This window comes from Scyliorhinus canicula, chromosome 16 (assembly GCF_902713615.1).
Source record: "Scyliorhinus canicula chromosome 16, sScyCan1.1, whole genome shotgun sequence".
Classification (NCBI taxonomy): Eukaryota; Metazoa; Chordata; class Chondrichthyes; order Carcharhiniformes; family Scyliorhinidae; genus Scyliorhinus; species Scyliorhinus canicula.
In genome coordinates, this window is record NC_052161.1 from 126829385 (window position 1) to 126853972 (window position 24588).

The 24588-nt window shown below is 48.1% G+C and overlaps 1 protein-coding gene across 10 annotated transcripts in view; it reads right to left on the reverse strand.

Annotated features, from left to right (window-relative positions):
* Positions 1-24588, reverse strand: part of plch2a (phospholipase C, eta 2a) — a 312536-nt gene that overhangs the window by 34031 nt on the left and 253917 nt on the right. For 8 of the 10 annotated variants that reach the window (XM_038822387.1, XM_038822389.1, XM_038822384.1 and 5 more), the window contains 10 exons: positions 21025-21066; positions 17501-17593; positions 16387-16487; positions 13393-13490; positions 11572-11754; positions 10133-10240; positions 7577-7701; positions 4917-5001; positions 3485-3631; positions 1955-2034 (listed from right to left, as the gene is read on the reverse strand). In XM_038822387.1, the coding sequence (XP_038678315.1) occupies positions 1955-2034; positions 3485-3631; positions 4917-5001; positions 7577-7701; positions 10133-10240; positions 11572-11754; positions 13393-13490; positions 16387-16487; positions 17501-17593; positions 21025-21066 (1062 nt within the window). The remainder of the gene's footprint in view (positions 1-1954; positions 2035-3484; positions 3632-4916; positions 5002-7576; positions 7702-10132; positions 10241-11571; positions 11755-13392; positions 13491-16386; positions 16488-17500; positions 17594-21024; positions 21067-24588) is intronic. The other 2 variants (XM_038822386.1, XM_038822385.1) reach the window with 2 other exon arrangements.

Below are 24588 nucleotides of genomic sequence, written 5' to 3' on the forward strand. Positions count from 1 at the left end.
ACAGACCTTAAATAAACTTTCAGAAAAACAGAAAGAAAGTGCCTGAGAATTTTATTTTGTGGTTACGCATGATCCACATTTTTATTTTCAGTCTTATTCATAACTATTGTGACAGGATTCATCTAGAATGCAGAAGTGTGGTCAGCCAGGACTCTCCCAGATTGAAGACCTGGCCAAATAAGCGACTTCTAGAACACAGGTTGAGCCAGCTAGCCTCCTCGAGAATAGACTGTGATCAGCCAAGCCTCTTCTAGAGCACAGAGGGGCAACCAGCCAAATATCTTCTAGAACATGCTGGGCACAACCAATCTGGAGTCTTCTATTAAGCAGAGGGGAACACCCAGTCTAAGGTCTTCTAGAGCATGGAAGGAACACCCAACCAAAGATATTCTACATTTCAGGAACACCCAGCCAAAAATATTCTAGAACATAGAGAGAAACACCCAGCCAAATATATTCTAGAATATAGAGGACGCCCAGCCAAAGATATTCTAGAATATAGTGGGACATCCAGCCAAAGATATTTGAGAATACAGCGGGACCACCCAGCCAATAATTTTCTGGAAGATAGGGGAGGAGACATCCAGCCAAGGCTATTCTAGAACATAGAGGGGCCAACCAGCCAAAACTATTCTAGCACATAGAGGGAGATCCAGCCAAAGATATTTGAGAACACAACGGGACCACCCTGCCAACGGTCTTCTAGAACATGGGGGGGGGAGAGACGACACATCCAGCCACGGCTATTCTAGAACATAGAGGGCTGATCAGCCAAAACTATTCTAGCACATAGAGGGAACACCCAGCCAAAGATATTCAAGAATATAGAGGGGCCATCCGGCCAAATATATTCTAGAACATAAAGGAACATGCAGCAAAAGCTATTCTAGAACATAGAAGGCACATCCAGCCAAAGATGTTCTAGAACATAGAGGGACCACCCATCCAAAGATAATCTATAAAATAGAGGGAACACCCAGCCAAATATATTGTAGAACATAGCGGAACACCCAACCAAAGATAGTCTAGGACATAGAGGAACACCTTACCAAAGATATTGTAAAATATTGAGGGACCCCCCCCCAGGAAAGATATTCTAGAATATAGTGGGGATGTACAGCCGAAGTTATTTCAGTAGGCAGAGTGATAATCCACGCAACAATCTTCCAGAACATAGAGAGGTGGCCATTGAATGAAATGTCCAGGGAATTAATCACACCAGCTATCTCACTGCTAGCTGGTGCATTCTCACGATTAGCCCCATATATTTTTGCCAAGATTGCCTTAAAGAACTTTTAACGGTAAATAGCATCCCATTAAATAATTAAAGAAAGTTCAAAACATTCATGATATAACTAGGATTTCCCTCTACACCGAAATATAGGTCAAACGTTTTGATGTTTTGATTTATTGAACAGAGAAACACAATGAAATTAGCCCAATGACTGGCCAGCATTGACTAGATTAAGAGGGTGCATTTCCCTCTCTTACAAAGGAACATAGGAATTAGGAGCAGAAGTGGGCCATTCAGCCCTTCGAGCCTGCTCCGCCATTCAACCAGATCATGGCTGATCCATTCTTGGTCTCAAACCCACCTCCCCACCTTTCTGCACTCTCTTCCTCGCAAGTCTTCACTCAAATGAGTTATGCCTCATCAACTCTCTCTCTTTTTCTTAATCTCTCTTCCCTCTCTATCTTTTCATTGAAATGGGTTTGGTTCCATCTACTTGCTTCCATTAGTTACAGGGAAGAATGATAAAGAGTGCCACCTACTGAATTACTGAAACATCAGCACGAGGGGGTATCAAACTATGGCAATCGGCAACTGAATCAAGACCACTTTCCTTACCTAGAGGCATGAATCGAACATCTAACACAAGTGCCAAGTCGTGGCTACAAAGCAGAAGAGGCGAAAGTTATGGAACTTTGAACAGCTCCGATGAGGCACACTCACCTTACCACTGATATCGTTGACGGCTACATGAACAAAGATGGAGGCCTCCTCCATCCCCTCCAGGTACACATGCCGATAGCCTGAAACCACAGAAGGAAATGGAGTTAACATCATAGCTATCATCCGTAGGATGGTGCATGAGGGATGTGAGCTTATTTCTGTCTGTCCCCTCCGCGGGTCCAAAACATGACAGCGTAAAACGTGAGGTTAAGCTTTGTGAGTTAGGATTGCAATATTCCTGCAGCTAAACATTGGGAACATGGAGGCATTGGATGGAAAATTTTCCCATTCTGGGTTTAGTAGCGGGGCGGGACGGGGTGGGGGGGGGGGGGGGGGGGGGCGCACAGAGAATCTAGTGGGAGTCATAAAAATCAGACTACCACCTGCATGAAAACAGTTTGTAATTCTCCCGATGCGAGGTCAGGTGTTCCACTAACTACCATCTCGTGAACGCTAGTTGCTGGAATCACATGCTGCCTTCCAATCTTGTGTCACGCCAGCAGGAAATCACGTCGGTCTGAATCACGCTTGATAAAGTGCAGCTGTGACACCTCACCACCGGCGTGTGCTCGGTGACATTTCTAATTATGGTGCCCAGACCTTCAACCCTGCCAGGGTAACAGTGGGGCAGACAGTTCCTGACCCACCAGGTGATTGGCACAGACACTCGCCTGTGCATAATTAATGAGCATCCAAGCGCAGAACTGAAAGGGATTTCCCGCCATTCTGACCAGCGGGAAACGTGCTGCGGAACCCACTCACCAAGGCAAGTTTCAAAAGCAGAAAATTCCGCCCAGTGTCTTTGTCTTCTGCCAGGAATTAGCTCCCATCGCTCCCGGGCCACTGCTCCAAACCATTTACAACTCATTAAACCCTGAACTGAATTCGAGCCCACATCCTCTCCATCACAAAGACTACCTACTTCCATCTGTGGAATGTAACCCAACCTCACCCTTGCCTTGCCCACCTGTTACTGAAACACTTGTCCCTCTAAACTCGATGGTGGGCTCCAATGATCCTTGGATGACCTTCCATCCTCCACATACACCCGTATTAAATCCCACTCCCATCACCTCTGTCATTACTGACCTACACGGTTGACGTTTAGGTCACTTGGCCTGGAATTCCCTCTCTAAATCCTTATGCACCCACTTTAAAACTCTCCTTAAGACCCATGTGTTTGACAAATCTTTGGTCACCTCTCCGAATATCTCCTTCCTTAGTTCAATGCCCATCTTTTCCTTACGGCTCTGTGATGAGCCTTAAATGATTTTTTTGCCCATGTTAAAGTTGAGCTAATGAAGAGCATTAATGCTGTCGCTGTTGCTAGGCAAATCTACAATATACATTGGCAATATTCCTCGTCTTGAAGAGCCGTCACCAACTCCCAGCAGTCCCTTTAGTATAAAACATGGTCGCCATTAAATTAACTCACATGACAACCCTCTGATAACAAACTGCATTGCAGAGCGTATAAAGCACCAATAATTGGGCGTCATTACTGAGGTCGCATGCCGATCTCTCACTTACCCGGCATCATGCTGGTGAATGCCAATGTTCTTTGGCCAATAAAATCCCGACCAATTGGATCATGATCCCAGACCAAGAAGCGGACAAGAGCGAGATTGGGCATGTAGAGAGTGAACACCAGCGTCTCCTCCCACATTGGGTTAAACCCTGCAATTGCAGAACAATTCCACCCTATTAGATGCGTGAAAATGAGTTGTCAGCCAGTCCATCAATATGGGACCGGATTACCCACAACCGCACAGTTCCTGACACCTTCTGTCCCAGTTGTGGTGCATTGATAACTCCCCTTTCTCAGAGTTAGAAGGTCTTGGAGTCAAGTGCCCACCCCCAGAGTCTAGAGTACAGAATCCGTACTGATCGCCCCCAGAGAGTACTGTCGGGGATGTCATCCTTTTCGAGGAGATGTCAAACAATGGTCCGATCAGGTGGACATTACAGATCCCATGATACTATTCGAAGAAGAGCAGGGGAGTTTGCCTTTGTGTCCTGGGGCCAATATTTATTTCTCAACCAATATTACAAGACACGGGTCACTATCTCATTGCTGTCGGTGGGAGTTTGCTCTGTGCAAATTGGCTGCTGTAGTTCCTACATTACAACAGTGACCACACCCCAACATTGGCTATGTGGTGCTTTGTGATGTCCCGAGATGATCAAAGGCGCTATATATATAAGTATATGCCTTTCCTCCTTTACGATTTCTGACACTCACTCCCTGTGGGTGAGGCTGGCAGAGCGAGATGATTGAAGTTTCCGCTTGGGTCCTTATCTCTGCTACCAAGAGGCAGAATGCCCACCACCAGACCACCCCCACACTATGAGCAGCCACCAGGCGTTGCGAGGAGCAGCCCTCCCCATGTGTCCAAAGATCCCTTTGGTGACCGAGACACTGGTGCAAGGTGCCACCTAGTGGTAGTGGTTCTGAGCGACATTAACAGCGACACCCACCTCCCACTGACATAAAAATGATGAGTGAATTTCAAAACCTGAGGGAAATAACTGGGAGAATTAGCAGACAATGAGAATTAGCAGACAATGACAGCAAAATATTTCAAGTTAGCCCCAAGGCGGGAAATGTATGTACTCAATGTGGCTATTGAACTGCAGAAGGCCCACCACTGTCCGCACATACACAAATTGAGGGACAAATTGCCCCTGTCAGCACAGCCTGGTGCATGGAATCTACCTGCTTGTTCTGACTCAGTCACACCACCTTCACCAAGTGAGCCAAGCTTAAGACAAATTATAATTCACACACATTGGTGTTAAGGGAAATTACAGAGTTCACCCTCTCTGGCTGGTAAAATACCCAGACTGTTGGCCCAAACAAATGGTGCTGTGATCAGAATGATTCCCCTCTCCCTCTGCACCAGCAGTGTAGAAGCCCCAGCTATGGGCGGTCCCTGTCAGGGTCACAGGTTGCTTCCCGTACCATTGTCATCCACCACTCTGGTCTGTTCCTTAAAGCAGTCGACAGCCAGGCCAATTATTTCAACCTCCACAAAAGGATCGATTATCTACACAACAGGAGAAATGGGGAGAGTGGGGATTAAACATTGAACTGACAGCTCAGCATGTCCATAATACACCCCACCCAATATATACCCAGCCCTTTGTAAACCCCCCCCACCCATAATACACCCCACCCACCCCCACCCATAATACACCCCACCCAATATATACCCTGCCCTTTATATACCCCACCACCCATGATACACCCCACCCACCCCCACCCATAATACACCCCACCCACCCCCACCCATAATACACCCCACCCAATATATACCCTGCCCTTTGTAAACCCCCCCCCACCCATAATGCACCCCACCCAATATATACCCTGCCCTTTATAAACATTCCCACTCATGATACACCCCACCCAATATAGGGACTTTAGAGGGGTTTCACAGGACGGCGCAACATCAAGGGCCGAAGGGCCTGTACTGCGCCGTAATGTTCTATATTCTATGTTCTATAACCTGCCCTTCATAAACGCCCCACCCATAATACACCTCATCCAATGTATACCTTGCCCTTTATAAAGCCAACCACCCATAATACACCCCACCTAATATATACCCTGCCCTTTATAAACCCGCACCTACAACACACCCCACCCATAACACACCTCCACCCATGACACACCCCCATCATGACACACCCCACCCATCGTACATCCCCACCTATTTATAGACACACCCTCAACTATATCCCTACCCATTATATACCCTTTGCCTTGTCTAGGATTAATCTAGGGGCTGGTTTAGCACACTGGGCTAAATCGCTGGCTTTTAAAGCAGACCAAGGCAGGCCAGCAGCACGGTTCAATTCCCGTACCAGCCTCCCTGAACAGGCGCCGGAATGTGGCAACTAGGGGCTTTTCACAGTAACTTAATTGAAGCCTACTGGTGACAATAAGCGATCTTCATTTCATATACCCACTCTCTTCCTATCCATAGCCCACTCCCTGCCAATTGTTTACTTAACGCCCACTGCAGTCATTGCAATTTTTAAAAAGTATATAAATTTAGAGTATCCAAATCTTTTTCTAATTAAGGGACAATTTAGTGTGGACAATTCACCTACCCTGCAAATCTTTGGGTTGTGGGGGGTGGGACCCACGCAAACAGGGGGAGAATGTGCAAACTCCACACGGACAGTGACCCAGATCGAACCCGGGACCTCAGTGGGTTATCACTGAGCGAGGAGGGGAACAAGGGGGTGAGGTATATGTGCTGCACATTCACGCCACTGTTGAAAGTTAAACTTTGCCCCTTAGGTACATAGTGGGGTATAAACAGCTCCCTGTCTAATGAATAATGTTGTTTTTTAACAGCTAGAAAGATCATTAACACTCTTGGCAAACGTTGCCATTTCGCTCAACGCCAGCTTCCCCACATTGGCATCTCTGTGCAGCTCAGTAAGCTGGTGCCTTCTTGCTTGTTTACAAGAGGGTGCTTCCTATTTATTTCCCTCCACTTGTCTCCCTTCCCACTCCTCCTGTGGGCTCTGACACACTGCTCGGAGATGAGGAGCCCACCAGGGTCCCGTCTTCCATGACCCTTCTCCACAGTGATGTGGGTGTCACTGGCAGGGGTGGTATTTACTGTCCATTCGTAGCTGCCCTGAATTGAGTGGCTTGCTGGGTACTTTCAGAGGCCAATGAAGACTCAACGATAGGGCTGGAGTTGCCTACAGACACAGAAACCTGATCTAGTCCTGACCCAGTCCCCAGACACTCACACAGAACTGGGCTTGCTGCCTCCCAGTTAGATTTGACGATGTCCTCACTCACCAAGTGAATGATTTGGGCTCTGACACAAACACGTGTGACCCGGCAGTCTGTGTAAATGAGGTCGCAATAAAATATAAAGCTCACCGAGCTGGGCCGTTCCCCACCTTTGAACGCTGAGGGAGAATTACTCCAGCTGAAATAACCTGGCAGCACATGCGGGGGAACCAAAGACGGAACCTTCTGTCGGAACAGGAGGAGGCCATTCAGCCCCTCAACTCTGTTCTGCAATTCAATTGGGTCATGGTTTTTTTTTTTTTTATAAATTTAGATTAGCCAATTATTTTTTCCAATTAAGGGGCAATTTAGCATGGTCAATCCACCTACTCTGCACATTTTTGGGTTGTGGGGGCGAAACCCACGCAGACACGGGGAGAACGTGCAAACTCCACACGGACAGTGACCCAGAGCCGGGATCGAACCTGGGACCTCAGCGCCGTGAGGCGGTTATGCTAACCACTAGGCCACCGTGCTGCCCTTATTGGGTCATGGTTGACCGGCAGCTTAACTGCGCTCGAGCCTTGATTCCAAATCCTTAACAAAAATCCATTCATCTCAGTTTTTAAATTTTAAATTTACCCCGTGCCTCAAGAGGTTTTTAAGGGGGAGAACATTCCAGATTTCCACTACCCTGCTGGGCACAGGTGGCTTAGTTGCACTGTGGGCAGTTCTGATTGGAGATCTTTGTGGTAGTTCCATCATACCAATTGGAGATGTCTGATGACGAATTGTTATTCAATACATTTTAGGCAAGGGTCTGGATGGAGGCTGCTCCTCAACACCACCGCGCATTAACTAACCTCTCCCCTGTCGCCCAGCATGGAGTCTTTAGGTTTTGGAAGCTGTTGGCCGCTGATAATCCTCAATACCAGTTGTTTCTTTGGCTGTCCGGTCAATAGATCTTCTGCTGTTGGGTTTAAGGTACCTGTAGTAAGGCAATATTTAAACAGGGACATATAATATGACAAGCCCCTGTAATTAGAGCCCTCCTTCATCGCACCACCCCCTCTCCACCTCCATATAACAACTTGCACTTGTATAGCACCTTCAACAAGGTCACTTGTGAAGGTCACTGGACTGTTTCCAGACAAAAACTAAGGTGACCAAAAAACATGGTCAAAGATGCAACTTTCTCAAAACAGGTGAGAGAGAGAGAGAGAGCGAGAGAGAGACGGAGGTATTTTCGGAGGGAATTCCAGCGCGTACTGTCTTGGCAGCTGAAGGTATGGCTGGCAGTCATAGAGCGGTTAAAATGAGGTATGCTCAAGAGGCCAGAATTGGAGAAGTGGAGGATTGCTGAGGCTGGAAGAGATTGGTAAAAAGGGAGAAATTAGACCATGGAGGGATTTGAAAACAAAGATTAGATTCTTCAAATCAGGGGAGAGCAGAGACATGAGTCAATGTAAGTTAGTGAGAGCAGAGATGACAGGTGACAGGAACAGAGTGTGAATTCAGATGCAGCTAAGGCACATCGAAGCAGGGGGAAAATGAGTTCCTAACAATAGGAAAAACAGAGGTGATACACTGGGCAGGGACACAGACTGAGGGGCATAAGGATGGCACGGCGGCACAGTGGTTAGCACTGCTGCCTCACAGTGCCAGGGACCCCGGTTCGATTCTGGCTTCGGGTGACTGTCTGTGTGGAGTTTGTATGTTCTCCCGGTGTCTGAGTGGGATTCCTCCGGGTGCTCTGGTTTCCTCCCACAGTCCAAAGATATGCAGATTAGGTGGATTGGCCATGATCAATGCGCGAAGTTACGAGGATAGATTGGGGGCTGAGGGGGAGGGGGGGTGCCTCGGTAGGGTGATCTTTCGGAGAGTTAATGCAGACTCAATAGGCCGAATGGCCTCTTTCTGCACTGTAGGGATTCTATGGATATTGGGTAAAGCCACAGGCTGGGCTTATATTGGGCAAGAACATAGCTTTGGGGAGTGTGGAGGGGACACATTGGGGGAAGACTGATGGGGGGAACTTTGAGCAAGGACACAGAATGAGGGGCACATTGGGCAAAGACACAGAGTGGGGGAACAAATTGGGTAAGCACACACCCTTCGACGGTTGTGGGATTGTGGGAGGCGGGGTTAAACCCAGGCAATGGCAGTCTATTTCATTCTCTTTATTTCTTCCTGTTCGGGTCAACTGCTGTTTGACAGCACAACGCTGCCCATAATTTGGCACTGAATTGTTAATCTGAGCAGGAGAGGCCATATGGACAGATGGTGGAAGGAATTAAACGAGCAGATTGATGCAGCAGGGCAGGGGCTGCTGGATTTGGACACAGAACTCTTCCATATCTGACCCACGAGGGCTGACCCTGGCCTGTTGGCCCAGAATTGATAATTGTTCCGCTCACCAGCATTGACATCCAGCACAGCGAACATAAAAGGTCACCACATCTCTGAAATTTCCTGAGAATATTTACACCTGGGGGAGGGGCAATGAATGATGGAAATTGCTGGAGATGAGTTTTATAAGAGTATTGTACGGAACGACTAATACTATCAAATTCAAACCACCGTCCATCGGCTTTACTGAATAGCCTTCATGCTATTAAAACCTTCCAGCTGATTGGTCCGTTCTGCCTTTTGCTAGCCATAATCATAAGAGTCACTAATAAATCCATAAAATTCAGCAGAAGTTTCATCAATAGAACAGTTAGCACAGGAAATAGCTGGTGCGAATCATGAAGGAGCATTTAAGAGAAAATTAGATAAATAGAGTACATCGGGGAGAAAGGAATAGAAGGTTATGCTGACAAGATGACACTAGCATGGGCCAGTTGCCTGATTGGTCTGTTACTGAGCTGTAGATTCTATGTAACAAGAGTATGTTTGAACTTGCAGGAAGGCTGATTGTGATCTTCGGTAGATTATCAGCCACGCGCTGAACATCCTCATTCAGCAGGACCCGTGTTGCAAACTGCAGGCAGTGTGTAATTGAAAAGCAATTTTGTGCGCCAAATTTGCTCCTGCCCGTAACTGAATTGAGATCAGTCAGGGTCTCGTGTTTGATCGTTAACAGGCAGCAGAGTTCCGAGATTGTCATGCTTCCTGTCTGAACTGAGGTGATGCAGACGTGAGGACAAGGCTGGTCACACTATAGGACCCAATGCCTCATCAAACAGATCTTTATCCCGTTTTGGTGTCAAGTGCATACAAATCCAGGGCCCAGAGTGAGAGATAGACTCTGTTGATGTCTAGGCCTATGGCCAGAGGAGCTAGCACTGGGGTAGATTCAAATCCCGGTTTCGGAGATCTCACCGTTTGGTGTTGTTCAGCCAGACCCGACTTCCAACTTCACCCCTCGCCCACACACCAGAAAAAAAAACCAAGTCAACAGCATTGCTCTTCCCTACCTTGGGTCATACACTTGGGCTTCAGGACATAACCACAGTTCCCATTGGAGCTAAACTTGGCCCTGTTTAGCTGGAGCACTCTTCCTTCAGACTGGTAGTTCAACGCAACTGTCGGAGGTTGGAAAGAGAGAGCATGAGAGACAAGCAGTTGCAGCATTGCACTCAACACGTGGCAATGGCTAATAGAGTCATCGTGGGGTTAACGGTGACACGGATGGGTCTGCCACTGTAGCAAGGCCGAGTGAACGTTACTAATCCCCATAGGCGAGGGCGGCGCAGTGGTTAGCACTGCTGCCTCAAGGCACCGAGGACCTGTATTCGGTCCCGGCCCTGGGTCACTGCCTGTGTGGAGTTTGCACATTCTCCTCGTGTTTGCGTGGGTCTCAACCACACAACCCAAAGATGTGCAGGGTAGGTGGATTGGCCACGCTAAATTCCCCCTAAATTGAAAAAATATATAATTGAGTCTCTAAATGTATTTTTAAACTAATCTCCACAGGAAACAGCTTAAGTGTCCAATGTAGATGATGTCAGAACAGGGCACATTACAAAACTATGTATTGATGGTAACAACATATTGCAGTACTCTCTATTCCAACACCTTAATGGTATGCCACAGGTACGTGGTGTATTTTGCCCACAGTGACCAAGAATGAATTGCAATGGGAAAATCATCATGTAAATGATAGGGCTCGCTAACACAGCACAGACAGCTAGGCTATAGTTCATGGAGCCCACAGTAAAACGACTGTATCTGTGAGAATGTGAAGTGATACCGTAGCTATAGCATGGAAACGAGAGATAGCTGCTTTATTAACAACCCTATATCCTTACCAATCATTTTCATAATGAAGTGATTTCAAAAGAAATTGTTTCTAAGAAATACACAGGCTATACATAATGCATGGTTATTGCCCATTTATCAGGCATTAACCAGTTGACTAGCCTCCAATATGGTAAGAGACTTGATAGACTGAAGCCCAGGGCCCAGTATTGGGGGTTCTTCAGTGCTCCCTGTCAAGACCCTAAGCTCGCTGTACCTAATCAATGGGCATGCCCTATTTCTACCCTACTGAACTCTCTCTGACAGGCTGCAACATACAATCACTGTTGGACTCTCCGATAAGGATTAGCACTCCCGAGGAGAACCATTCCCTTGTCTTTCAGCAATGCAGCTCTGTAACCGGTTGCTAAGATACAAGGCAGTGTGTCACTTTTATCCACCAATTGGCTTCCCCCTTCACTGAGGCGTCAGGAACAGGATCAGGCCATTCTTGAGCCAGGTCCGTCATGGCCATTCTGTATCTGGACTCCACATCTTGGGAGTCTAAAGCCACCGTCTGGTGGAACTTTGGCGACTCATGACCCATGGAGACCATTGGGGAAGGAGGAGGATGAGGGGGTTGGGGGCGGGGGGGGGGGGGGGTTTGATTCCGTACCTAGCTGGCAGCCAGCATTCCAGAAGGGTTGAGGGTTAAAGTTACTGGAGTCCACGCGGTAGGAGGAGGGGTAGATGCGAGAGAGCTGCTGCTGGTTCATACGGACAAACTGCTGTGGCTTTTGCTGAAGGAGCTGGTGGGTTTTTGTCTCACTGTATGAGGAGACCTGCCAGCTGCACATGACTGTGGAACAAAGCAAACAGAACAGAGATTAGCGAAATAGAGAAATGGGGAGGGGCATTTAAGCAAAACTCACCCTACCCCACCACCACTATCCCAAGAGGTAATATTCCTCGGGAAACAGTTGCTTCCATTTCTCCCCACTCCCTCAGTTCTCTTCCCCTCTCTCACAGAAGGGTGTCAGTCATGTTCCTCAGCACTTAGCTAGTCGGCAGCAGCAGGCATCGTCGCAAGTAAGCCTTAAAAGACACCCTTCAGACATTGGGCTCACTCAGCAGAAACAAGCCCATAATAGACTGAAACAGCACAGAAAGAAGGCAGCGCTCTTCCCTTTGAGTATTTATCCAATCCCCTCTTGACCGAACATTACCCTCCTCAAGACCAGGGGTACTGGGACCAACTGTAGCAGCTCAATTTCCAACTGAGTGAGGTAGGCTAACTCTGCACCAACTGAGGCCTCTGTGCTTCAGTTGCGCACTTGGAAGTGCGCGGATCACACGAGTTGATAGTTTCAGTGCCTGATGTGCGACTGCTTTAAGGATAAGATCTGACTCCTGTCAGAACCATGCAGAAACTTTTGGCTGTATTCAGAAGCTGTTTCAGCCGGTTTTTCACCTTTCCCACTACATTGCTCTTCTGCCTGCAGACATATCTTTTAACTGAATTGCAGAGAAAAAAATGCTCCACCTCTGTTCGCAGCTTTATCTAGAACTCCACTGACCGGCTTTCTGCAAAATGCCTTGGCTCCACCCAGCAATAACATCATCTTACCAAGCTGAAGTCGAATTAACTCCACAGGGAACCCCCTTATCAAAACAAAACTGCATTCACCCACAATATTTTGACAGTGGTTTAATTGCGCCCCAGGCTCCCAAAACCTACGTGGTCTTTCAAACCAGGATTCTTTTAAAACATGACTGCAGCAGTTAAACACACTCACTCACTCAGGCTTTTAACCCTTACAGCACCAAATACCTATAATACCATCTGAAATTCCTACGTTCATCACACTGATGTAGAAATGTGAGCACTAGCAATTTGTCAAATTAATGTATAAACCTCCAAACCAAAACATAATGTGAATGATATACCTGCCACTTTCATTACAAATTCATTCAAAATTGAGGAGGCCGTTCCACCAGAACTATGGCATTCCACTTGGATTGACCACCTCTCCAGCCCTGGTATATACAGACTGTCCGCACATTTTGATTTGTGTTTGATACCGTAGAACAGTGAAGGCTGAAATGTCTTCAAAAAGGACAAAGGGGATCAACAGGACCAACAATCTGAAGGGGTGGGATATCTTGCCCCCCCCCCCCCCCCCCAACACTTTCAAATGGCCAACAAACATCTGGCCCTCGAGTGAATGAAGTGCGGATGTAAGCTGATTTAATATCCCGCCCTATGCCCGCTTTTCTGGCACGAAATAAGCCCCCAGTATGACCAAATTGGGAAAAAAAACCAGAAAGGAATTGTTGTGAAGTGCCCATACCTGTTCCCTCCACACGCTCAAAACGGGTGCACCTGAATTTCTACCTGGTATTGTGCAGCTGCGCCTGTTCCTTAAACCTTGCACACCTCTCCAAAGTACAAAAGGTATTCTTTGGAGAGCAAGTCTCTGCATTCACCACGACTCACCTTCAGAGTCGGTATCATACATCCCGACTGACTTTGTGTACTTGACCAGATCCGAGAGGGCCCGTGACAGCTTCATGGTCTTTTTCTGCCTGCCACTTCTGAGAAAAGACAAAAAAGGTGTCAGAACCTGCATTCATATAGCACCTTTCGCAACCTCAGAGTATTTCCAAAATGCTTTGCAGCCACTGAAGTCCTTTTGAAGTGCGGGCACTGCTGTTGCACCCAATTTACACACAACAAGCTCCACGGGCAGCATTGAGATAACGACCAGGTAACGTGTTTTAGTGATATCAGTTAGGGGATAGACACAGGGGAGGTCTCTGTTGCTCATTTTTCAGATTGTGTCACAGGTTATTGTTATGCCTACTAGAGAGAGCAGGCGGGCCCTTGATTTAACATCTCAATTCTACCCAAGCTGATTTGTAAAAAGAAAAGATAGCATACTTAGAAGAAGAAAAGGCCATTCAGCCCATCAAACTTATTCCCTTCTTCGACAAACCAACTGTACCATGGACCAGCACATCTGAATTGCTGAGGAAAGGCTTTGCAAAGTTCTTCACTGCCATCTCCCCACCCACGTAACGTCAAAGTGACTGGACAGAATGGCCACATTGCTCTAATCTTGCAATCTGTAGTATAAACCTCAAAATGAGAAATTGACAGCCGGAAAATAATTCAGACCATCATGAGCCTGCTGCACTGGTTCCCATGGCCGACTCTCTGACCCGCACACTTGTCGAGCCAAACGTTCTCTGGCGAGTGAACCCTTGCAACTCTGGGACAACCATATCGAGACCCAATCGCCTTTCATAGAATTTACAGTGCAGGAGGAGGCCATTTGGCCCATTGAGTCTGCACCGGCCCTTGGGAACAGCACCCTACCAAAGCCCACACCTCCACCCAGTAACCCTTTTGGGCACTAAAGGGCAATTTAGCATGGCCTATCTACCTAACCTGCACATCTTTGGACTGTGGGAGGAAACCGGAGCACCCGGAGGAAACCCATGCACACACGGGGAGAACATACAAGCTCCACACAGTCAACAGAAGCGTGCAGACTCCACACGGACAGTGACCCAAGCCGGGAATCGAACCTGAGACCCTAGAGCTGTGAAGCAACTGTGCTAACCACCGAGATGGGGTGACATGGATTCATGAGCTAAGGAATTGTCATGCTCCCCATACCATGATGGGAGGGCATGAGAGAGAGAGAGAGGGTATGGAGGCGTGGGATTGGCCTATTTGACCACATTTGCCGTGTTCCCCTTCAATCAGCTCTTCTTATAATCCTCACCCCATTTCTAACATCCACAAATTCTTTCTCAAATGCCCACAAGTGTCAGAGCATGCTGGGGACCTGGGACAGAAGCAGGCACCGCAAACCTTCTCAAACGGGTCGTTAAAAAAAATCACAGGACAATTGGCCATTTTGTCCTCAGCAACTGAAGACAATAGGTCCAGTCTGGCCAATCTCACCTTTCTGTGGTGGTCTTATCCTTTTTGATGGTCATAGGAGATAATGGGATAGTGCAGTCACGTTATTATTGGGCCCGTATTCCCCAGAACCCTGAGCTCTCCGTGAGTTGAAGAAAGAGTTGTCAGGTTGAATGTTTTTTTTCCCCAAACCACAGCGTTATTTGTTGTGTGGGTACACTGGTGGTTTATGCAGTGCTGGAAGAAGCCATTGTGAAATGTCCTGGGTGGTTGTCCCTTCACGCAATCCATTGCTGAATCGGCGACAGACCATCTTCAGGCGCGTTACACAGCCTGTACCAGTTGCATTCCTTCTTTTAGCCTCAGCGCTCCAGTTATATTTCCTCTTTGTCTCGGCAGGGTTGGCACATTTACCGCAGCTCGGTTTCTGCAGGTGAAATGCTTTAGCCCCACAGCGCCGGCAAAGAGCGGGGGGGCGGGGGGCTCTTGCTCCACCTCTTACCAATTGACGATGTTCCCTTCGTCATTTCCACGGTATGCCTGAGAGCAGTTTGGAAAATTTCAATTCAGTTTTAATTAAAAAACTTTTTTGAAGAAGGGAATGGAAAAAGTAAATCCAGGCGGCATGGTGGTGCAGTGGTTAGCATTGCTGCCTCACGGTGCTGAGGTCCCAGGTTCGATCCCGGCTCTGGGTCACTGTCCGTGTGGCGTTTGCACATTCTCCCCGTGTTTGCGTGGGTTTCACCCCCACAACCCAAAGATGTGCAGGGTAGATGGATTGGCCACGGTAAATTGCCCCTTCATTAGAAAAAAATGAATTGAGTACTCTAAATTTATTTTTAAAAAAAGAAAAAGTAAATCCAAACCATTTCTGTGAAGTAAAGTGCCAGAGTAGCACAAGGGAACGTAGATAACATGTAAATGTAGCATTGGTGTCAAGAATTAATTTTAAAATAATAAATTTAGAGTGCTCAATTCTTTTTCAATTGAGGGGCAATTTAGTGTGGCCAATCCACCTAATCTGCACATCCTTATGGGTCGTGGAGGTGAGACCTAAGCAGACACGGGGAGAATGTGCAAACTCCACGCAGACAGTGATCCGGGGCTGGGATCGAACCTGGGACCTCGGCGCTGTCAGGCAGCAGTGCTAACCACTGCGCCACCGTGCTGATGTCAAGAATTTCTTCCCACAAATAATTCTGAACACTTAGAATGGACCTCCAGCTGGAGTGGTGGATGTGAAAGACTTGGAATAATTTCAGAAACAACTGGGTGCTGAAACTAGGGGAGATTTTGGAAGAATAAAGATGGGAAGAACGGCCTACCTCACCGGCAATTGTCTTCTTATACAGATGTCAATAAAAGGAGAGAGTTTAGCCTTGGATCTGTCCGCTAAGTTTTGAATGAGTCTCGAAAACGTGGTCAGCTGGCTGATGGTGCTTGACCTCCTTGCAATGGCGACTGTTCATTGGATGTTTCGTTTCTTTCTTCAGTTGGGTAGCGGCCGTCTCTCTGTGTAACTTCCCAAATGGGAATCTTTACTTCATCCCTATCACTTACCTCATCATATGCACTGTTGTTCGACCGGCAGCCGCCTGATGGTCATGGTCTTCCTCATCATCCTCCAAGCTCGATGACTTCTTCATCTTCACTGTCTTTTTCTGCAATGAATGATCCGTTAACATTGAATCAACAATTGGTTGGACAAACATGCTCTTTGACACCACATTGCTTGATAACTGTCTTCACCACGTTAGAGAACTGACCTGCATCCCATTCTGCCGGAGGAGGCAACTCACTAGTGCGCTGCCATTCACCCTCGGCCACAAATACCAGGAAGCTATTTGACTAGAACAGGCATCTTGGCCAAACCTGACTTGGCCTCACCCAGATATTCAACCACTCTGAGAACCCTCGGTGATTGTCCCCCTTCTCTAGGCCCCTGTCCGTCACTCTGCCCAAGCCTGAACCTTGGATATCTCGGTTTGAATAGCTCAGCACAACTCTGGACGATGCCTTCACCCACTGAATCACTTGGTGGGGGGCTAATTGGGGGCCATTCACTTATTTTTTTAATATAAATTTAGAGTACACGATTCATTTTTTCCAATTAAGGGGCAATTTAGCATGGCCAATCCCTGCACATCTTTGTGTTGTGGGGGCGAAACCCACTCAAACACGGGGAGAATGTGCAAACTCCACACGGACAGTGACCCAGAGCAGGGATCGAACCTGGGACCTCGGTGCCGTGAGGCAACAGTGCTAACCACTGCACCACCGTGCTGCCTTAAATAGGGCTGCTCTGCTCCTATTTAAATAATGCCATGGGATGTTTTATTAACGTGCAGCTGAGCTAGCAGACCGGGCCTTGGTTTAATGCCTCATCTGAAAGACTACCTCTTGAAATGCACTGCACTGGGAACGTCAGCCTAGATTGTGCGCTGAAGTGTGGGGCTTGAATCCACAACCCTCTGACGCTGAGGTAATTGAGCCATAGCTGGCACTTAACAAATAGACCCACGTCTGCAGAGGTTATGCTAAAGGTCCATCTTCATGAACTCACCAGTTTGCACTTGCTGCACTGACACGGCACCAGGGATCGTCGGTGTCTCTCAGCTGTTTCCTCTGTACACGCTAACTCTGTACAGTCCCGATCGAACCAACTCCCACTCACCTTACGCTTGGAGAAGCTACCGATGAAGGAGCGACTGTGCCTCTTGTTAGACGTTGGATCTTCTCCAGAGTCGGTACCATCTTCCGTTTTACTCTGTCAGGAGGTAACATATACACAGACAAGGTGGAGAGACAGACACACAGTGGCAACCAGATGGAGAGAGATCCACGTGGAGAGAGAGAGAACCAAGGGAGGAATATACAAAAAGAAAGTGGACCAGAGAGAGATACACATAGAGAGAGGCACACACAATCAGGCAGAGTAACACACAGAATTAGAGAAAGAGCAAAACCACAGAGAGATGCGCAGAGAGAATGAACCAGAGGGAGAGAGGCAGAGCAGTACATGCATAGAGACAGAAAGAGAGCAAGAGAACAAGTATCAGATGAATAGAGAAACACATAGCAGCAATCATATGGAGAAAGAGAAGCAGAAATGAAGACACAAATTTGAAGAAAACAGACAGCGAGGCCGCACACAGCGAGAGCAAGAGAAAGAGAGAGAGAGAATGAGACAATCAAAAAGGGAGAGAACAGAAAAAGACAGGGCTGAATCTTTTGAAATGATTGAATTAAAATATTACACTCCCCTCCCCAACCACTGCATTTTAATCACCTCTGAGATTCACAGGGCTGGAAAGATTAAACAGTATGTTCCCACTCTGAATCCAGCAGCAGTAGTCAGCTTTCAGCTGGGACTTGACCCAGGTTATGTGCAGCACTGTGGTGCCAGCTGTCTGAACGTTATCCCCGCGTCCAGGGCGCCAATGCATCACTTGTCTGGTGTCTGTAAAAGGCCAACAGACATCCAGACGCTGCTGCTGGACTGGGACAAAGGGGCCTTCGAACAATCTAATTCTAATAAGGAGTTCACATTTACACAGCAGCAACTTTCACGACATTAGGACTCTCCAAAACCCTGCACAGCCAACAAAGTACTTTTCAGTCTGAACACTGTTGCCGCGCAGGAAATGTGGCAGCCAATTAGTGCACAGCAAGATCCCGCTACGTCAATGTGAAAAATCATTCTTGGCAGTTAACTAACATCCAACTTCCCAGAGACATTATAAGCAGTAAGGGATGTGGGAGTGGGTTAAAATGTGTACTTTATGAGAATGATGTGAGAGATGAGTCTCGATGTAAGCTGAACGGTAGCATAGTGGTTAGCACAATTGCTTCACAGCTCCAGGGTCCCAGGTTCGATTCCGGCTTGGGCCACTGTCTGTGTGGAGTCTGCACATCCTCCCCGTGTGTGCATGGGTTTCCTCCGGGTGCTCCGGTTTCCTCCCACAGTCCAAAGATGTGCAGGTTAGGTGGATTGGCCATGATAAATTGCCCTTAGTGTCCAAAATTGCCCTTAGTGTTGGGTGGGGTTACTGGGTTATGGGGATAGGGTGGAGGTGTTGACCTTGGATAGGGTGCTCTTTCCAAGAGCCGGTGCAGACTCAATGGGCCGAATGGCCTCCTTCTGCACTGTAAATTCTATGAAAAAAAAAATTCTATGAATGTAGCAGCGCTCACTGTATTTTTTAGCTATTATTTTGCCACAGCTCGGCTGGCTTTATTAACAAATTTTCTTTTTTTTAGTGATGACAACGGAAAGATAAACATCGCTCCAGGTCAGCTCTTAGCAGAGCCATGAGATTTCAACATCCACCCGAAAGAGTAGACCAGGCCTCAGTTTCACGTTCTCATCTCAAAGACACAATCTCCTGCGGTGCAGCACTGTGGAATTCGCTACCCCAGATTGCGGTGGATGCTGGGACAGTGAGTAAATTTAAGGAGGAGTTAGACAGATTTTTAATTAGTAATGGGTTGAAGGGTTACGGAGAACGGGCAGGTCGGTGGAGTTGAGGCCAGGATGAGATCAGCCGTGATCGTATTGAACGGTGGGGCAGGCTCGAGAAGCTATATTGCCTACTCCAGCTCCTAGTGCTTATGTTCCAAGAAAGAACTATTCTGCCTAATTTTACCATCCAGCTCTTGGTCTGTAGCCCTGTAGGTAACAGCACAAACACAAATCTGGTATACTTGATTAATAAGGGGATTTCTTGATTAATAAGGGGATCAGGGGTTATGGGGAGAAGGCAGGAGAATGGGAATGAGAAACATATCAGCCATGATAGAATGGCGGAGCAGACTCCCTGGGCCGAATAGCCGAATAGCTCCCATATCTTGCCTTATGGAAAGATGATTTTTGTACTGAGGTCACTGGAGTGGGACTGTGAACTCACAGCGAACTGACTCAGAGACCCGTGCACTACCCACGAAATCACAGCCAAATGCCACGTATTCGATTATCGACAGGGGCGACATAATGAAGATGTTTCCATTAGTGGGGGAATTAAAAACTAGGGACCATAAACATAAGATAGACACTAAATAAGTCAGAGATGAGAAGGAATTTCTTCTCTCAGAGGGGAGTGAATCTGTGGAATTCTTCACCGCAGAGAGTTGCCGGGGCTGGATCGTTAACTATGTTCAAGGCTGAGACAGAAAGATTGTTAATCAGTAAGGGAATTAAGGGTTATGGGGACAAGGCGGGAAAGTGGAGTTGAGGATTATCAGGTCAGTCACAATCGCATTGAATGGCGGAGCTGACTCGATGGGCCGAATGGTCTGCTTCTGCTCCTGTGTCTTATGGTCTTAAGGAAATCAAGAGAAACGTATCTTACTTGACAGAGGGATGAGAATGTGGAACTTGCTACCACATGGGGTAGTTGAGGTGAATAGTCTGTATGTATCGAAGGGGAAGCGAGAGAAAGACGTGAGGGAGAAAGGATTGAAAGGAGATGTTGATGGAATGAGATGATTTGGGAGGAGGCTCCTGTGGAGAAAGGATGCTGGGTGTGGGGCTGAGTGGCCTGCTCTGGTGCTATCTCGGCATTTTAAGAAACCTCCGCTCCCTGCTGTGCATCACCGATGTTGCAACTTGAACGCGCGCTGATTCTGTCAGCACTGCGGAGGGATCTGGAGGGTTGTCAAGCATGCCTGGCTCCTTGCTGTCTCGCTTACTTTCCCACAGTCTCCAGAGCCTCCAATCAGTTCAGATGACATCATCCATTAATCCCAGCAGACAGTCTCAGCCTTGCACAGGATTTAAAGTCACGTTACAGACCAGCCCGGACTCTCCATCAAACCTGCTCAGCCTGCGGCCTGGCTTATTTACCCCTTGCCACTGATTCTGTCGGCCGACGATGCTCGCAAAGCTGCATTTATTGTTCATCTGCGTTTGCCCCGGGGTGGGGGAATGAGCATTCAGCCATGATTGTAGGTACAGATCCTACTTGGGGGGTGGGGGGGGGGGGGGGGGACACACAAAATCCAGGGTATTGGGGGAGTGCTGCACTGTCGGAGGTGCCGATTGTGGAGTGGGGAGTTGGGCCTTCCGATTCAGAGGCACGGCTTGTACTGATCTACAGCTGCCGTTATGACAACAGTGCTATCTTGCTTCAACTGATACTTGGTGACAGCTCTGTGACCTCATGCTGGCCATGAACACAGTTCAAGGAATGATCGACTTACCACAGGCTTCTCCACTGTAGACACGGACCCAGAGCTGCATTTCTGAGGTGAGGGAAGAGAAAAGAGTCACATGAGACAAAAGGTAGCACCAGAGCAGCCCACTCAGTCTCACACCCAGCATTCATGCTCCACAGGAGCCTCCTCCCACATCGCTTCATCTCATTCCATCAACATCTCCTTTCAATCCTTTCTCCCTCACGTCTTTCTCTCGCTTCCCCTTCGGTACATACAGACTATTCACCTCACGTCACTGATGGTGCCACAGTTTATAATCTTCAAGCTGAGGTTGATAGATTTTTGCTGGTCAAGGACACGGAGCCAAGGTTGGTGGATGGAGCTAAGGTATAACTCAGTTACGCTCTCATTGAAAAGTGGAACAGGCCTGATGCCCTCTTCCCCACCCGCAAACAGCCAGCTCAACATTAATTGCCTACTGGACACTGTAATGAAGAATAGAGTCTATCCACATCAGCCCAATACATACACTGAATACTGTGGCAGCACGGTAGCATTGTGGATAGCATAATTGCTTCACAGCTCCAGGGTCCTAGGTTCGATTCCGGCTTGGGTCACTGTCTGTGCGGAGTCTGCACGTCCTCCCCGTGTGTGCGTGGGTTTCCTCCGGGTGCTCCGGTTTCCTTCCACAGTCCAAAGATGTGCGGGTTAGGTGGATTGGCCATGCTAAATTGCCCGTAGTGTCCTAAAAAGTAAGGTGAAGGGGGGGGGTTGTTGGGTTACGGGTATAGGGTGGATACGTGGGTTTGGGTAGGGTGATCATTGCTCGGCACAACATCGAGGGCCGAAGGGCCTGTCCTGTGCTGTACTGTTCTATGTTCTATCTGGGCAGCACGGTGGCGCAGCGGGTTAGCCCTGATGTCTCACGGCGCTGAGGTCCCAGGTTCGGTCCCGGCTCTGGGTCACTGTCCGTGTGGAGTTTGCACATTCTCCCCGTGTCTGCGTGGGTCTCACCCCCACAACCCAAAGATGTGCAGGTTAGGTGGATTGGCCACGCTAAATTGCCCCTTAATTGGAAAGAAAAGTGAACTGGGTACTCTAAGTTTATTTTTTACACAGCTGTGAATTTCAGGTGGGTTCTTTATATACCATTTATTGGCTTCAGTTTAACATCCCATTCAAAAGACTCAGAGCACAGAACTCTCTCAGTTCTGCACTGCAGAGAAATACGGGGTTTTCCACTGAAGAGCCCACACAGACATGATGGGCCGAGTGACCTGCTATTATACAGTCACCATCTCTAGTTCAATCGTTAAAGAGGGACTATTGGGCAGCACGGTGGCGCAGTGAGTAGCACTGCTGTCTCCTGGCGCCGAGGTCCCAGGTTCGATCCCGGCTCTGGGTCACTGTCCGTGTGGAGTTTGCACATTCTCCCCGTGTCTGCGCGGGTTTCACCCCCACAACCCAAAAATGTGCAGGGTAGGTGGATTGAACACGCTAAATTGCCCCTTAATTGGAAAAAAATAATTGGGTAATCTAAATTTTTTTGTTTAAATAGAGAAGATGGCTTCTCTCCACAGGCTGGAGGCCGCGCCAGAGTCACATAGGCCTGGAGGTGGCCTCCTGCAAGATCTGTCCCTATTAACCTTTGAACAGGTCATAGAAATCTTCCTGCTAGGTAGAGTGGGCACTACCAGCGTCCAGGGGAACCAGACACCAGACCAGCTGCATGTGGGGAAGGACCACTGCACCACGCATGGAGGTGACATCATTTCAAACCTTCCATCTGCAAGCCCGCAACTAAGAATACAGCGCAGCCACCTGTCATTGTGCGCAAGTCAGCAATGCTTTTCTGGCTCTCCCGTTATCGTTAATAACATTACAGAGGGAAAATGTAGTCCACCAATAGTTAATCTGAGTCTAGCCCACATAAAGTGCCAGTCAGCAGTGGTCGAAGGCTTGCGATGTGAGCTACGAGTGTGAGTAAACCAACCTCGCGCATTGCCATCATAGTAACGGGCCTACTGCACGCTGCGAGCCTTAGCAACCTTGCAGCAGACCAGGCCCAGCTGCGTTACCAGGAAAATATCAGCGACCCAATTTCATCGATTTAAACCTCTAGCATTCCGGACATAAAGCCACCCGGTGTTGGATAGTGGGCAGAACAGATGGTTTGGTACAAACCTAAATTAATGGCTACCCTGGTGCTGGGAGAACTGAAGACTCCAGATCACCTGCTGGCCACCTGGTTAAGCTAATTCAGGGCAGCACCTTTGGGTGCAACGGGGAGACCCAAAAGCTGAGGGGAAAATAGGTTAGGCATCCCCTCGGTTCGACAACTCCTCAGGACAGTCCTGGAATCTCCGGGAATAATGGATTGACATCCTGAACATTGGTGCCAGCAAAGGCCACAGGAGATAAATCGTAGGAGGGCATTTAAAAAAGGACGTCACATTTTCGTTTGACTTCTTTTAAATATCAGCTGTAAAAATATTGGAGAAGGGGACGAAGAGGCAACCGGGGGCAGGAAGTCAGGTGACTAAACCTCCAGCAATGCAGTCAACCAGATTGGGCAACTTTATCTATTCTACCCACACATTTCCTTTTTTAAAAATTCATTTTATTCAAACTTGTATCAAAGTAGGTTACAGCAAATAAACACCCCGGGAAACATTCTTCCCAACAATCAACTATACAGTTTGGACAGATTCTTCTCCTTTTCACCCCCCCCCCCCCCATCACCCCCCCCAACCCCCCTACAACAAACAGCTCCTCAAACACGGTCACAAACATCCCCCACCTTTTCTCAAACTCCCCCCGCTGAGCCCCTTAACTCATACTTTATCTTCTCCCACCGCAGGAAGTCGTACAGGTCACCCAACCATGCTGCCACCCCCGGTGGCGATGCCGACCGCCACTCCAGCAAAATTCGTCACCGTGCAATCAGAGAGGCGAAGGCCAAGACATCGGCCTTCCTCCTCTCCATGAGCTCCGGCTTCTCTGAAACCCCAAATATCGCCACCAAAGGGTCCGGGTCAACTCCCTCCTCCACTGTCCTGGCTAAGACCACGAACACTCCCGCCCAGAATCTTCCCAATTTTGCACAACCCAAAAATATGTGCACGTGATTCACTGGCCCCCACCCACACCTCTCACACTCATCTGCTACCCCCTGAAAGAACCCACTCATTCTCGCCCGAGTCATATGCACCCTGTGCACCACCTTAAACTGTATCAGGCTCATCCTTGGACAGGAGGAGGTCCCGTTTACCCTTCGCAGTGCCTCACTCCATACTCCCCAATCGATCTCCCCTCCCAACTCCGCTTCCCATTTCTCCTTGATCGTCGCCACCCGCTCTCCTCCCTGCTCCCCAGCCACTTGTATATATCCCCAATTCTTCCCTCCCCTTCCACATCCGGAAGCACCAGTCGTTCCAGCAGAATGTATCCCGACAATCTAGGGAACCCCTTCCAGACCGTTCGTGCAAAGTCCCTAACCTGTAGATACCTGAACTCTCTACCCCCTCGGCAGCTCTACCCTCTCCCTTAGCTCCTCCAGACTGGTGAACCCTTCCTCCAAATACAAATCCCTCACCTTGACCAGCCCCA